The 14,310-nt window shown below is 40.0% G+C and overlaps 1 protein-coding gene across 1 annotated transcript in view; it reads right to left on the bottom strand.

Annotated features, from left to right (window-relative positions):
• LOC137291025 (neuroligin-4, Y-linked-like) overlaps positions 1-9,433 on the bottom strand; it is a 74,700-nt gene extending 65,267 nt beyond the window's left edge. Inside the window, exons 1-8 of the mRNA XM_067822281.1 lie at positions 8,988-9,433; positions 8,201-8,358; positions 7,466-7,613; positions 6,959-7,144; positions 6,573-6,778; positions 5,486-5,636; positions 4,830-5,002; positions 4,375-4,510 (exon numbers count right to left, since the gene is read on the bottom strand). Coding sequence (XP_067678382.1) covers positions 4,375-4,510; positions 4,830-5,002; positions 5,486-5,636; positions 6,573-6,778; positions 6,959-7,144; positions 7,466-7,613; positions 8,201-8,358; positions 8,988-9,153 — 1,324 coding nt within the window. The 5' untranslated portion in view covers positions 9,154-9,433. The remainder of the gene's footprint in view (positions 1-4,374; positions 4,511-4,829; positions 5,003-5,485; positions 5,637-6,572; positions 6,779-6,958; positions 7,145-7,465; positions 7,614-8,200; positions 8,359-8,987) is intronic.
• Positions 9,434-14,310: the final 4,877 nt, after the last annotated feature.

Below are 14,310 nucleotides of genomic sequence, written 5' to 3'. Positions count from 1 at the left end.
AGCTCGATGCTCTATATACATGATGTAAGACTCATCAAGAATATATCTCATATTGGATATGAATGGGATTAGGAGCTCGATGCTCTATATACATAATGTAAGGCTGATCAAGAATATATCTCATATTGGATATGAATGGGATTAGGAGCTCGATGCTCTATATACATGATGTAAGGCTGATCAAGAATATATCTTAAATTGTATATGAATAGGGTTAGCAACTCGATGCTTTATATACATAATGTAAGGCTGATCAAGAACATATCTCATATTGGATATGAATGGGGTTAGGAGCTCGATGCTCTATATACATAATGTAAGGCTGATCAAGAATATATCTCATATTGGACTGAATATTAAATTGTATATGAATAGGGTTAGGAACTCGATGCTTTATATACATAGTGTAAGGCTGATCAAGAATATATCTCATATTGGATGTGAATGGAGTTAGGAGCTCGATGCTCTATATACATGATTTAAGGCTGATCAAGAATATATCTCATATTGGATATGAATGGGGTTAGGAGCTCGATGCTCTATATACATAATGTAAGGCTGATCAAGAATATATCTCATATTGGATATGAATGGGATTAGGAGCTCGATGCTCTATATACATAATGTAAGGCTGATCAAGAATATATCTCATATTGGATATGAATGGGGTTAGGAGCTCGATGCTCTATATACATAATGTAAGGCTGATCAAGAATATATCTCATATTGGATATGAATGGGATTAGGAGCTCGATGCTCTATATACATAATGTAAGGCTGATCAAGAACATATCTCATATTGGATGTGAATGGAGTTAGGAGCTCGATGCTCTATATACATAATGTAAGGCTGATCAAGAACATATCTCATATTGGATATGAATGGGGTTAGGAGCTCGATGCTCTATATACATAATGTAAAGCTGATCAAGAATATATCTCATATTGGATATGAATGGGGTTAGGAGCTCGATGCTCTATATACATAATGTAAGGCTGATCAAGAACATATCTCATATTGGATATGAATGGGATTAGGAGCTCGATGCTCTATATACATAATGTAAGGCTGATCAAGAACATATCTCATATTGGATGTGAATGGAGTTAGGAGCTCGATGCTCTATATACATAATGTAAGGCTGATCAAGAACATATCTCATATTGGATATGAATGGGGTTAGGAGCTCGATGCTCTATATATATAATGTAAGGCTGATCAAGAATATATCTCATATTGGATATGAATGGGGTTAGGAGCTCGATGCTCTATATACATGATGTAAGGTTGATCAAGAATATATCTCATATTGGATATGAATGGGATTAGGAGCTCGATGCTCTATATACATGATGTAAGGCTGATCAAGAACATATCTCATATTGGATATGAATGGGGTTAGGAGCTCGATGCTCTATATACATGATGTAAGGTTGATCAAGAATATATCTCATATTGGATATGAATGGGGTTAGGAGCTCGATGCTCTATATACATAATGTAAGGCTGATGAAGAATATATCTCATATTGGATATGAATGGAGTTAGGAGCTCGATGCTCTATATACATAATGTAAGACAGATCAAGAACATATCTCATATTGGATATGAATGGGGTTAGGAGCTCGATGCTCTATATACATAATGTAAGGCTGATCAAGAACATATCTCATATTGGATATGAATGGGGTTAAGAGCTCGATGCTCTATATACATGATGTAAGACTCATCAAGAATATATCTCATATTGGATATGAATGGGATTAGGAGCTCGATGCTCTATATACATAATGTAAGGCTGATCAAGAATATATCTCATATTGGATATGAATGGGATTAGGAGCTCGATGCTCTATATACATGATGTAAGGCTGATCAAGAATATATCTCATATTGGATATGAATGGGGTTAGGAGCTCGATGCTCTATATACATAATGTAAGGCTGATCAAGAATATATCTCATATTGGATATGAATGGAGTTAGGAGCTCGATGCTCTATATACATAATGTAAGGCTGATCAAGAATATATCTCATATTGGATATGAATGGGGTTAGGAGCTCGATGCTCTATATACATGATTTAAGGCTGATCAAGAATATATCTCATATTGGATATGAATGGGGTTAGGAGCTCGATGCTCTATATACATAATGTAAGGCTGATCAAGAATATATCTCATATTGGATATGAAAGGGGTTAGGAGCTCGATGCTCTATATACATAATGTAAGGCTGATCAAGAATATACCTCATATTGGATATGAATGGGATTAGGAGCTCGATGCTCTATATACATAATGTAAGGCTGATCAAGAATATATCTCATATTGGAAATGAATGGGATTAGGAGCTCGATGCTCTATATACATGATGTAAGGCTGATCAAGAATATATCTTAAATTGTATATGAATAGGGTTAGGAACTCGATGCTTTATATACATAATGTAAGGCTGATCAAGAACATATCTCATATTGGATATGAATGGGGTTAGGAGCTCGATGCTCTATATACATAATGTAAGGCTGATCAAGAATATATCTCATATTGGACTGAATATTAAATTGTATATGAATAGGGTTAGGAACTCGATGCTCTATATACATAATGTAAGGCTGATCAAGAACATATCTCATATTGGATATGAATGGGATTAGGAGCTCGATGCTCTATATACATAATGTAAGGCTGATCAAGAATATATCTCATATTGGATATGAATGGGATTAGGAGCTCGATGCTCTATATACATAATGTAAGGCTGATCAAGAATATATCTCATATTGGATATGAATGGGGTTAGGAGCTCGATGCTCTATATACCTAATGTAAGGCTGATCAAGAATATATCTCATATTGGATATGAATGGGGTTAGGAGCTCGATGCTCTATATACATAATGTAAGGCTGATCAAGAATATATCTCATATTGGATATGAATGGGATTAGGAGCTCGATGCTCTATATACATAATGTAAGGCTGATCAAGAATATACCTCATATTTGATATGAATGGGATTAGGAGCTCGATGCTCTATATACATAATGTAAGGCTGATCAAGAATATATCTCATATTGGATATGAATGGGATTAGGAGCTCGATGCTCTATATACATAATGTAAGGCTGATCAAGAATATATCTCATATTGGATATGAATGGGATTAGGAGTTCGATGCTCTATATACATAATGTAAGGCTGATCAAGAATATATCTCATATTGGATATGAATGGGATTAGGAGCTCGATGCTCTATATACATGATGTAAGGCTGATCAAGAATATATCTTAAATTGTATATGAATAGGGTTAGGAACTCGATGCTTTATATACATAATGTAAGGCTGATCAAGAACATATCTGATATTGGATATGAATGGGGTTAGGAGCTCGATGCTCTATATACATAATGTAAGGCTGATCAAGAATATATCTCATATTGGACTGAATATTAAATTGTATATGAATAGGGTTAGGAACTCGATGCTCTATATACATAATGTAAGGCTGATCAAGAACATATCTCATATTGGATATGAATGGGATTAGGAGCTCGATGCTCTATATACATAATGTAAGGCTGATCAAGAATATATCTCATATTGGATATGAATGGGATTAGGAGCTCGATGCTCTATATACATAATGTAAGGCTGATCAAGAATATATCTCATATTGGATATGAATGGGGTTAGGAGCTCGATGCTCTATATACCTGATGTAAGGCTGATCAAGAATATATCTCATATTGGATATGAATGGGGTTAGGAGCTCGATGCTCTATATACATAATGTAAGGCTGATCAAGAATATATCTCATATTGGATATGAATGGGATTAGGAGCTCGATGCTCTATATACCTAATGTAAGGCTGATCAAGAATATACCTCATATTGGATATGAATGGGATTAGGAGCTCGATGCTCTATATACATAATGTAAGGCTGATCAAGAATATATCTCATATTGGATATGAATGGGATTAGGAGCTCGATGTTCTATATACATAATGTAAGGCTGATCAAGAATATATCTCATATTGGATATGAATGGGATTAGGAGCTCGATGCTCTATATACATAATGTAAGGCTGATCAAGAATATATCTCATATTGGATGTGAAAGGAGTGAGACGTGTGGTGATCATCATACATCATACAGGGCTATTGTACCTTAATAAGGGATGCAAACATGTCCTTCTTTATATATGAATACTCTATTAACATACAGCAATGGGTATATTTTGGTCGGGTCTGCATTGTCTTTACTGGTCATCTGCGAGTTTGACGACCACAAGATCCACAAGGACATCCTGTGAACAAGTTCCACAAGATCGAGCAAACCAAGACCACTGGGAACTACACGCACCTTGCCACTGAGGGTCAGGATTGTTGGCCGGTCTGTGAGCCAGCCGGTAGAAGTATAGTGGCCTTCTGCCTGGCCGACTGGTCAGAAGCTCGCTCTCCAAAATGGCAGGCGCAGTAAAATAATAGTCGGTCAGGAACTAGAAAAAGACATCAGTATGAATATTAGCTTTGTCGTGAAACGGATCTGTCTGAACTGTTTCTGAAGTCCACTTCTGAACCTCTATCATTTTTTCAGTCGAACGACCTCATCTGTCCTTTACACTTATGGTCTGAGATGCGCTTTTACACTTTCATCTGTGTGTTATGACGTTTCTCCACTTCAAGTGCACTTGACATAGGACGCCCTTACAACCAACTGATCCTAGCAGTTTCTCTACTTCAAGTACATTTATACTGACATAAGACGCACTCACATCCAACTGTTTCCAACAGTTTCTCCACTTCAAGTGCACTTACATTGACATAGGACGCCCTTACAGCCAAATGATCCATCCAGTACTTCAAGTACGTTTTCGCCATAGCCATCGATACAGTGTACTTGTATCCGGGATAACCCTCTGAGGCAAACTCAAAGATCTTGTTTCTAAACACGCTGGCATTTACTCCGTCGTTTGACCCCGGAAGTACAGCTATGTACGACATCAGAATTTCAATCAGTGAAAGATTTAGACGGTACATTCCAGCAGAGTTTTCAATATTATGGTAAAATTTCAAATCACAGAATTCGATTGTTGGTCATTTTCCAAGTATGCGAATGTAAAACTGTCAGATGCTTCTAAAATGTTTTGAACACTCAAAACATCATACCATGTACATAAACCCAACTACTGAAGAGAGTCCCAAGGAATTGCAGCATGCATTTTGGCAAAACACCTTATGCACAAACATATTATTAGATAAATTTAGTTCCTTATACGTTTGGTTACGGAAGAAAGTAGTACGCACACAAGTGAATAGAGAAACTAAGACATGCTAAGAAAATCCTAAATCCTTTTGCAAAAATCAACCAATACAAACGAAAATAACTGTACTTTTTGAAACGTCCCCAAATAATTACGTGGTATTTTGAACGTTACATTGTCTCAAACAGGGGGTGTCTCATTCAGGCTCACCAACCGATCTGGAAAATTCGTCTTTGTTTACTCCGATCATGATCGGAACATTTGCTGCCTGACCCCTTTCAGCCAGGGCCCGGGGGGAGTCTGGGAGAAAGCCGTAGAGCGTCTCAATAACCGGGGACCAGGTGAACCTTCTTGGTGGACGCTGAAAGTGGAAGCCAGGAACCAAAGAAATATTTATCTTTAGAGATTTTAGAATGTATTCAACTTCTGTTATTGCGGGGGCGTATTAGTGACAGTACATGATACTTACGTGCACGTAGATGATACATAAAGTGTGTATATGGCATTATTATCTGCTTAGGAGAAGGTATAATCTAGTATCGAATTAAGCAGTAGGTAACCATACTTTCTCGATTACTCGACAATACGCAGCGGTATGTTTCATACAACCTTTGGCTTCATAAATAATGAATGAGTTATGTCGTTATTGAAGCACTATCAGAACATTCTGGGCGATAGCGCTTCATTTGCAAATGTCGAAATTTAGTTAAATAAAACTATTTGGTTGTTTATAAAGTGACACCTGAATTGATTTCATTTGTGAAAACACCAAAAGGAAACAGACGCCCCATACACTACTATATATCACTTTCCTAGAGCATAAGTATCATCACGCAGGCGATAACAAAAATTACACAATGGTACTAAAATGCTTCCACATTTTTCTGAACATCTGTACGACCCTTGTTAGTGACTTACGTCTTGAGGTACAAAACTCGCCATAACTGACTAATAGTGAGAATAACAGGAGAACTACACATCACCAGGACACCTTGCGATGACACTCGTCTCTCCATAAAGTAGTGGCGAATTTAAGTACAATATATTGCGTACCTCTAAGATGTAGGTCTAAAATGCATAACACTAGCTATTTTATTTTCTGATTGAGCTACTTATCCGAGGCATGAACTATAAATAATAAAAGCATGTGTTTCCTGTAAAAATAAATTATGAATTGCCGTAAATGAACTTAACATTTTTTCAATTTCAGAATTGCATGCAAAACGTCATCGCTCAACAATATTTTGCAGAAAACTTAGATTAACAATTAGCGTAATTAATACCCAACATTACCAACCGGAATATTTCTGCCGGCGTTAACGATGTCTTCTACGCTGACCCCTCGTAGACAGGTAACCACAGTTTCGGAATCTGATCCGGTACAATTGACCTCGCTAGCCAAGGTGAAGGCCACGTCTCTTGGCGACACTTCATCGTGAGGACTTGCCGCCGCCCAGTCAGCCATGCTACTACCGCTCTGAGCAATGACCTTGCGGAACAACCCTATAAATACACAACGCGTAGATTTACATTTCGAATTGACCTCGAACAAAACAAATTTGTTGTAATAACGCATATGCAGGTAAATTTTGATATTTCGAAGCCAATCCATGACGCAATTGATAAATAAGAAAATATATTACACGCGTGTACGTTAAAGAAGATCATTGTGACGTCATATACCCCTGGACAGTGGCGACAACAGATGGAGGGACACGCTAGCAGATCCGGCGCTGTAACCCATGATTGTAACGTCACCAGGGTTACCACCGAACTTGGCAATATTGTCCCGGATCCAGGTCAAGGCCATCACCTGATCCATCATGCCAAAATTCCCCGGGGCAGCAGCATCTCCAGTAGACAGGAAGCCTGGAACACACATAGAGGTTGCTTCATCGTTAGATAGCTCACTCACTCACCTATCGTTTCACACAATCACTCGTTGGGTGTCTTTCATTGTTACTGTCCGATCACAATTTATGGCAACGAGGGTGATGATGATTTTATGCACAATCTTATAATACCCACAATATAATAATTTGCGTACAAAATAAGTCACCCCTCCCTCCACCCAGTTTCTAGTTTGAGATTCGGATGTTCTTCTCGGTTAATCACTGCAATTGTCTATAATAGTCTTAATACACTGGATACAAACGGTGTTCAGAACTGGTGACCGCGAAAAGTGTTCACCTAGAACGTTAAGTCTGTAGTTTATGGTCACCATGACAACGTCCCTGACAGCTAACATGGATGGGTTGAAGAATGAACCAGATCCGGTCAAGAATGTTCCACCATGAATGAATACCACAACAGGGAGAGTCGCCTCGGATTTGGATCTCTACAACACAGAACAATGAGTGAGTGAGTGAAACTCAATGGCGCTTCGAACATATTTCACCTATATGTCTCAAGTTAGTATGAGAACCCCCAATATGCAAGTGACCTACTTGGACCACTTTAGTTAACCCAGTGCAGAACCGAAGGTGAATGACACCGCAGCACATCCATCTTGGTACGGACAGTGGAATACAATATGCACAGTGCGTGATCAGCAGCTATAAAAATCGGGGATTTTTGACAACATTTGACCTCCAATATAACGATGTTTGATTGTATAAATATTACAGTAACGTGAGGCGGTGGGGTAGCCTAGTGGTTAAAGAGTTCACTCGTCACGCCAAAGGCCTGGTTCGACGCCCCACATTGGTGCAACGTGTAAAGTCTATTTCTGGTGTCCAGCGCCGTGATATTGCTGGAATACTGATAAAAGCGGCGTAAAACAAAACTCACTCACTCGTAAACAACGTGAACATGTTTGCAGTACGTATATACAAGCCATTATTTACCCTAATGTGACTGACGGCCTTTCTTAAAGCAAACAATGACATGAAATTGATACCAATGTCAATAATCCAGGAGTCATACCGCAGACGTGTACACATTCAAGTACAGGCAGTCTTCACCCATCGTCACATTGAACTGTGGCTTGAGGTCCCTTTGAAGACATGCTGGTCCGTACAATGTGGCGTCTCGGGGCCCCTCCCAACTGCTTGGAGAGACGGGCCGTTGGAACCTCCTTTCACCTACACGAATAAGTAGACACTCTGACTAGATAGCAAGGCAAACGTAATGAATATGTGTGTTTTAGCATCGACTGACATCTGCAGAAATTCGGGTTGGATTTCTCAGCTGTGTAATGATCGGTCCTGTAGATGGTTACACTGTAACGTCCGATGTAATGGTTAAGATGCCTGCGATAGACCTTTAGCTGTAAGTATGGTTACAATGTCTGCAATAGACCTTTCGTTGAAAACATGACTAAAATCCCTGCGACAGACCCTTGTGTCGAAAGGATGGATGAAATGGAAACAATACTCCCTTTCGTTACATGTTTGGTAAAAGAAAATGACTGTTAGTAGTCTTATTGCTGGGAGAATGGTTAAAATGACTGCATGAGGCTCTTTTCTGGACGTATGACAAAACGACCACAAGAGGCTCCTTTTTGAACGTATGGCTAAAATAACGGCATACAGTTGGTCTGAAGTATGTCAAAAATGACTGCAAAAGACCTTTTTGAAAAGAATTAAATTTTCATTTATAAAACAGTTCGTGACAAGTGTTAAATCTCACAAATGCCCTTCCGCTATCTTGATAACCTGTGTTGGTTGGCGTGTCATTACAGTGAATGAATATCACGATGACGGCGACCTACCTACAGGGGGCTCTGCATATGGGACACCCAGATAAACCTCCAAATCCTTGTCTTCAACTCGGGTTAGACTTCCACGCAAAGTCCCTTCATTCACGGTCACAAAAACATCCTGGCAGGCCACTGAATAAAATCCTAAAATCAAGGCAAGGTAGACTCCAGGATTCATTTTGAGATGTGTTATCACTGGACGGTTGTCACCATGCTGGCACTGAAGCTGTTCTGAATATCTACCCTGCTAGGTGACCCGCTTGACATAACACGGTAACCCAGACTGTCTTGTATCTGAACTAGTCTGTCTCACAGTCCCTGAACCACAATATTTTCCTTAGTTAAAACAAAGTTCCTGTCTAGATTAGTCAGATAATGTACGAAACGTCTTGATTAGTTCTACGTGCTTGCAGACTTTGAAATACACCCACCACCACCCCCTCCCATTCCGATCACGTGACTAGAAAGCTACCCAGAATACCTAGTACAATCCATTTGCGACAAAACAAACCCGATGAATCGTTGAAATCGTGGACAATACATGTACGAGAAAGGACTTTAATCAAATAAACATTTTCATAACAACTGACGTCCATCGGTGTACCTTGTCACAAACAATTCCAGGAAACATAACAAACTCAGGTTTCAGGGTTTTAACTGATTCAAGAATTACAACTGAACGGATGTACGGGCGTCTTTAAGGAATCTCTTCTCCGAAGGCGGTTAACCCTGTGTTAACTTGATGCTTGTTGTTGCTGTCTGAATTCTTTTACTTCGAACGATGTCATCTACTTTTCTGGCAAACAGCCAACAAGAACAACTGAACTCTAAGTAAGCCATGTACAGAACACTTCTTCATTTTTATATGAAAACCTCGTAGATTAGTTGATCTCGTGGAGCGCGCAACTTGTGGGTGCATTGCGCTTTAATGTTGCTTTCGGAGGAGCCTTACCAAGTCAGAGCACGCTCAGTGAAGATTAGTTGACTTTGTTTTAAGTTGGAGAAAGTCCTCAATCCGTCTATTAGTTTCGCTCGTGAAATCCGTCCTCGGCCTAACGACCTCGAACGAGGCTCACGAGCGAAACTTATCGGCGGATTTCGGACTTTCTCCTACACTGCCGCGAACTCCCTGGAATGCTAGACTTCCTCAGATCCAAGAATCTCACAACCTTTCAATTTACAAGGGTTTCTTTGTTACTAGCAAGATTATATATGTATATATATATATTCAGGGACAAAGCGTTAGTCTACTGAACAACCACCCCTCACTCACTAGACCAATCATTATTTCAGCATTTTACCTTGTAATATTGGTTTGAAATAAGACAATTTACGCAAAATGATTGCATTATGAATTTCATATCACAAAGTCTCAGACTGAGTATTTGTGGTGTTACGCCGCTTTTAGCAGTATTCCAGCAGTAGTGGTGTGGTGGAAGCACATATTTGCAAAGTGACGCAATATTATGACCTCGGAAATGACCTCCATCCCGAGAGCTGCGTTCGAAATCAACGTTGGTCCTCAGGCCCGAACCTGACTGAAAACCACTCAGACACAGCGCCTATTTTCTGCGGGTCCTCATCCAGGCCTAGCTACCAAAGGAAGCTTTCCTACTGTGGAACGTTGGAAAAATTTCTTTGGTAGGCCTTATATCGCCGACAGCTTTTTCAACCTGAATTATTATTAGCATAATTTCGATGTTACAATATAGGTCCTACGCATTCTGATCAGGAACCACAGCTATACTACCGACAGAAAATAAGGGAACCAAGAAATTGAATGTAGATGACTTTGACTGTGACAGGGTCCGTTATCGTGGCGTATCTCCCAAACGCAACATCCAATGACAATAGAATTTCGCATAATGCATGCCCAGCACGTGCTACACGTGCATACAAAAGTTAACTCCTGTAAATGTACTGGAGAAGTCGCAATCACTAATGCAATAGAGATTGACACTGACTGACAGAAATGCCTCCGAGGCAGTATCTCGGTGAAGCAACAAAATGGAGAATTGTGGGGATGATAGAGAGGGGGACATCATTATGTGAAGTTGCCCGGCAGATGGGTAAATCAAAAAGTGTAATTTCACGCCTGTGGGATAAGTACCGTCAAACGGGTGGGGTTGCAACGAGACCTGGACGTGGTAGACCAAAATCAACGACACCACGACAGGATCGTCTCATTACGTTAATTGCTCTACGCGATAGGTTTAAATCGGCCCCTGCCATCAATAGAGAATTCCGCACACTCACTGGAAGACGCATTTCAACCTCAACCGTTAAAAACCGACTCTATCAAGCTCGTCTGAAAGCAAGACGGCCTTTTAAGGGTGTCACCCTTTCAGCTCACCATAAGCGCCAAAGATTGGCATGGGCTAGGCAGCATCAGGGACGGGCTATGCGCCACTGGCGTTACACCATGTTCTCTGATGAGTCAAAGTTTTGCCTACGATTCACAGATGGCAGAAAACGTTGTTGGCGTCGGAACGGGGAGCGATATGCCAGAGCAGCAATTCTTGACCATGATCGATATGGAGATGGTAGTGTCATGGTTTGGGGTGGGATTACACATGACAGACGATCAGATTCGGTCATCATTAACGGAGCCATGACTGGTCAGCGATACGTTGACCAAATATTGCGTCCTGTTGTGGCTCCATTGGCTAGAGTTATCTGCCGAAATTTTGTATTCCAAGATGATAATGCCAGACCACATCGGGCCCGAATTGTCTCCGCTTATCTCCGACAAGAAGGTATCCAGACATTGGACTGGCCCTCTAAGTCCCCAGACCTGTCCCCAATTGAACATCTCGGGGACGTTCTTGGTCGAAGGGTGTACTCCAGGGACCCAGGACCCGCCAACCTGGCCCAGCTTGGTGCAGCTCTCCAAGAGGAATGGCGGGTAATACCACGGGCAACCATCCGGAAATTGATTAACAGCATGCCATCGAGGTGCCGTGAATGTGTTGCCCAACATGGTGGGCACACCAGATATTGAACTTGACGCCTGAAATTGATTTAGTGGATTTTTAAAGCAGTTTCAAATTCGCTATTATTTCATTAGTTCCCTTATTTCTTGTCGGTAGTATATTTATGGTTCTAGGACCTTAGGACCAGCAGATTTTTAGGGTTCAGGGCAAACACTGCCCGAGAGTGTTTGTTTAGCATGACAATAGTGTCGGTAAATAACATGAGATCAAAGGGAGAGGGTGAAAAAAATATTTCGTCTCACCAACTACATTTACAGAATTTAAAATACAATACTAGTATATGAAGAGTTAAAATGTATAAGCCACCATAAGGGTTATGAGAGACGCTACATTTAAAATCTGCAGCAACACAGACCGTGAAAATATAAATTATAATTAATATAATATAATTAATATATTAATATTGAACATGACGGAAAAACAGACAACAAACACATATACACTCTTGCACACACCATCCACACACATGCAAACAAAATATAAGGGAGATCACTCATCTGCCTAACACCCATCATAAAGATGGTAGCAATTTTGAATATCGAGTGTGCGTGTGCGTGTGCGTGTGCGTGTGTGTGTGTTTTACAGTCAAGTTTGCAGATGATGCAGCACTATGTCTTATTTTACGTTCATTAAACCTTCTAACGGCATGAAATTTTAAACTTTATAAATTGCTGTCAAGAAAACTATATGGTTTTAAACACTAATAAAACAAAAGAAATGATTATTGATTTCAGAAGGAAAAAAAAGCAAGTTTAACGCCGCTTTTTATTAATGGTGAAGAAATTGAAATTGTGGACAGCTACAAATATCTTGTCACAGTAACTGACTCAAAATTATCTTTTACGGAAAACACCAATCGTATTTACAAAAATGGACAACAGCGGCTGTATTTCTTACGTCAGTTGAGGAAGTTTTCCATCGACAAAACTCTAATGCGAGTCTTTTACCAAACCTTTATCCAAAGTATTTTAACTTATAACTTTATATGCTGTTATGGAAGCCTGTCGACGCAAAACAAAAACAAACTTTTCAAAATTGTTAATACGGCCAGCAAAATATCTGGAATTCCATTAGAACCTCTTAGTGTATTTTTCGAACGGCAAGTACTTAAAAAGGTGAAAAAAAATGTGAATGAGTCCGACCATTGCCTACATAATAAATTTGAATCTTTGCCTTCTGGACGTCGTCTCCGCTTGCCGTTAGCTGTGTATTGTCGTTTGTCTGTGTTCCTACCTAATTGTTATTAGTATTAAATAATTTTATAATCTGTTAACTTTTTTTCGGAGGCATGCTGTTTCCAGCATAGAGCTTAAGATTAATAACAGGGTGAATAGTGCATAACAAACAGCTGCAATAGCTACTAGTATGTTTCGGTTTCCCGGAAAACCCAAGTTAAAACTCTGATTTCCCAACAGTCTCGTTTCCTGTGTTCCGTCCTATTGCGCAACTTATTGCGCAACTTATTGCTTTATACATTTTACACACGTTGGTCATGCTCGTTGTATGCTTTATATTTGCTTGAAACATTTCGTATATTCTTATTCCATTAAATGTTTAAACCAGTGCTAATCCTTGTTGTGTTCGCTGTTTGCCTAGGAGAAGCCAGCCAAGCGCAACAATAATCCGCGATGCCCGCAGAGTCGACACTAATTTTGGTTGGTAAATCTTCATTTGTAGACTTCCAGGGCTTGAATCGGTGCAGGGTACCCCCTGGGAGTACAATTTACGCACCTGCTGGACTCATTCACACAGGGGTATCTTTGCCCCCAAGGGTAAAATACCAGCTGTCCCTTACCCACAGCGGCAGGAACCCTTATTACCTGCAGCTCGACAGCCTTGGGGCAGTGGGAAGGGAACGAGATTTTATACCGGGTAGGCAGAGTCCCCAATATGGCGTGGCCGGTCATCTCCGAAAAACTGACGAAAGGGATGCAGGCGGGTAAAGTTTCAGGTCACTGTGCTCCATTAGAAATGGTTATGATAAATAAGTATGATTAAATATGTTAGTATTATTGATGTGTTGTTAATTCAACAACCAGCAATGTTGCTTTAAGCTGTCTAGGATATGGGTGTCTGAAGTGTTACCGCTACAGATATACCGTCGCGACGTCTGGGTGGTGTTTATCTGCGGAAGACACGTCAAAACAGCGTGAATTATGTCAACGCGGTATATGGTCGAGTGTCGAATCAGCTTGGGATTAAGATTGAGTGTACGTTGACGAAGACGAAGGCATAGCTAACTTCAAACTTCTTTAGTGACACAAGACACGGCAAACACGTATACCTGAAAGAGGTGAGCAGACTTCCAGCTCAACCCCAGGCTGTTGCCTTAGAGCGACATA

This window comes from Haliotis asinina, chromosome 7 (assembly GCF_037392515.1).
Source record: "Haliotis asinina isolate JCU_RB_2024 chromosome 7, JCU_Hal_asi_v2, whole genome shotgun sequence".
Lineage (NCBI taxonomy): Eukaryota > Metazoa > Mollusca > Gastropoda > Lepetellida > Haliotidae > Haliotis > Haliotis asinina.
The sequence above is the reverse complement of the archived record's forward strand: the minus strand, read 5'-3'. Positions and strand labels throughout refer to the sequence as shown.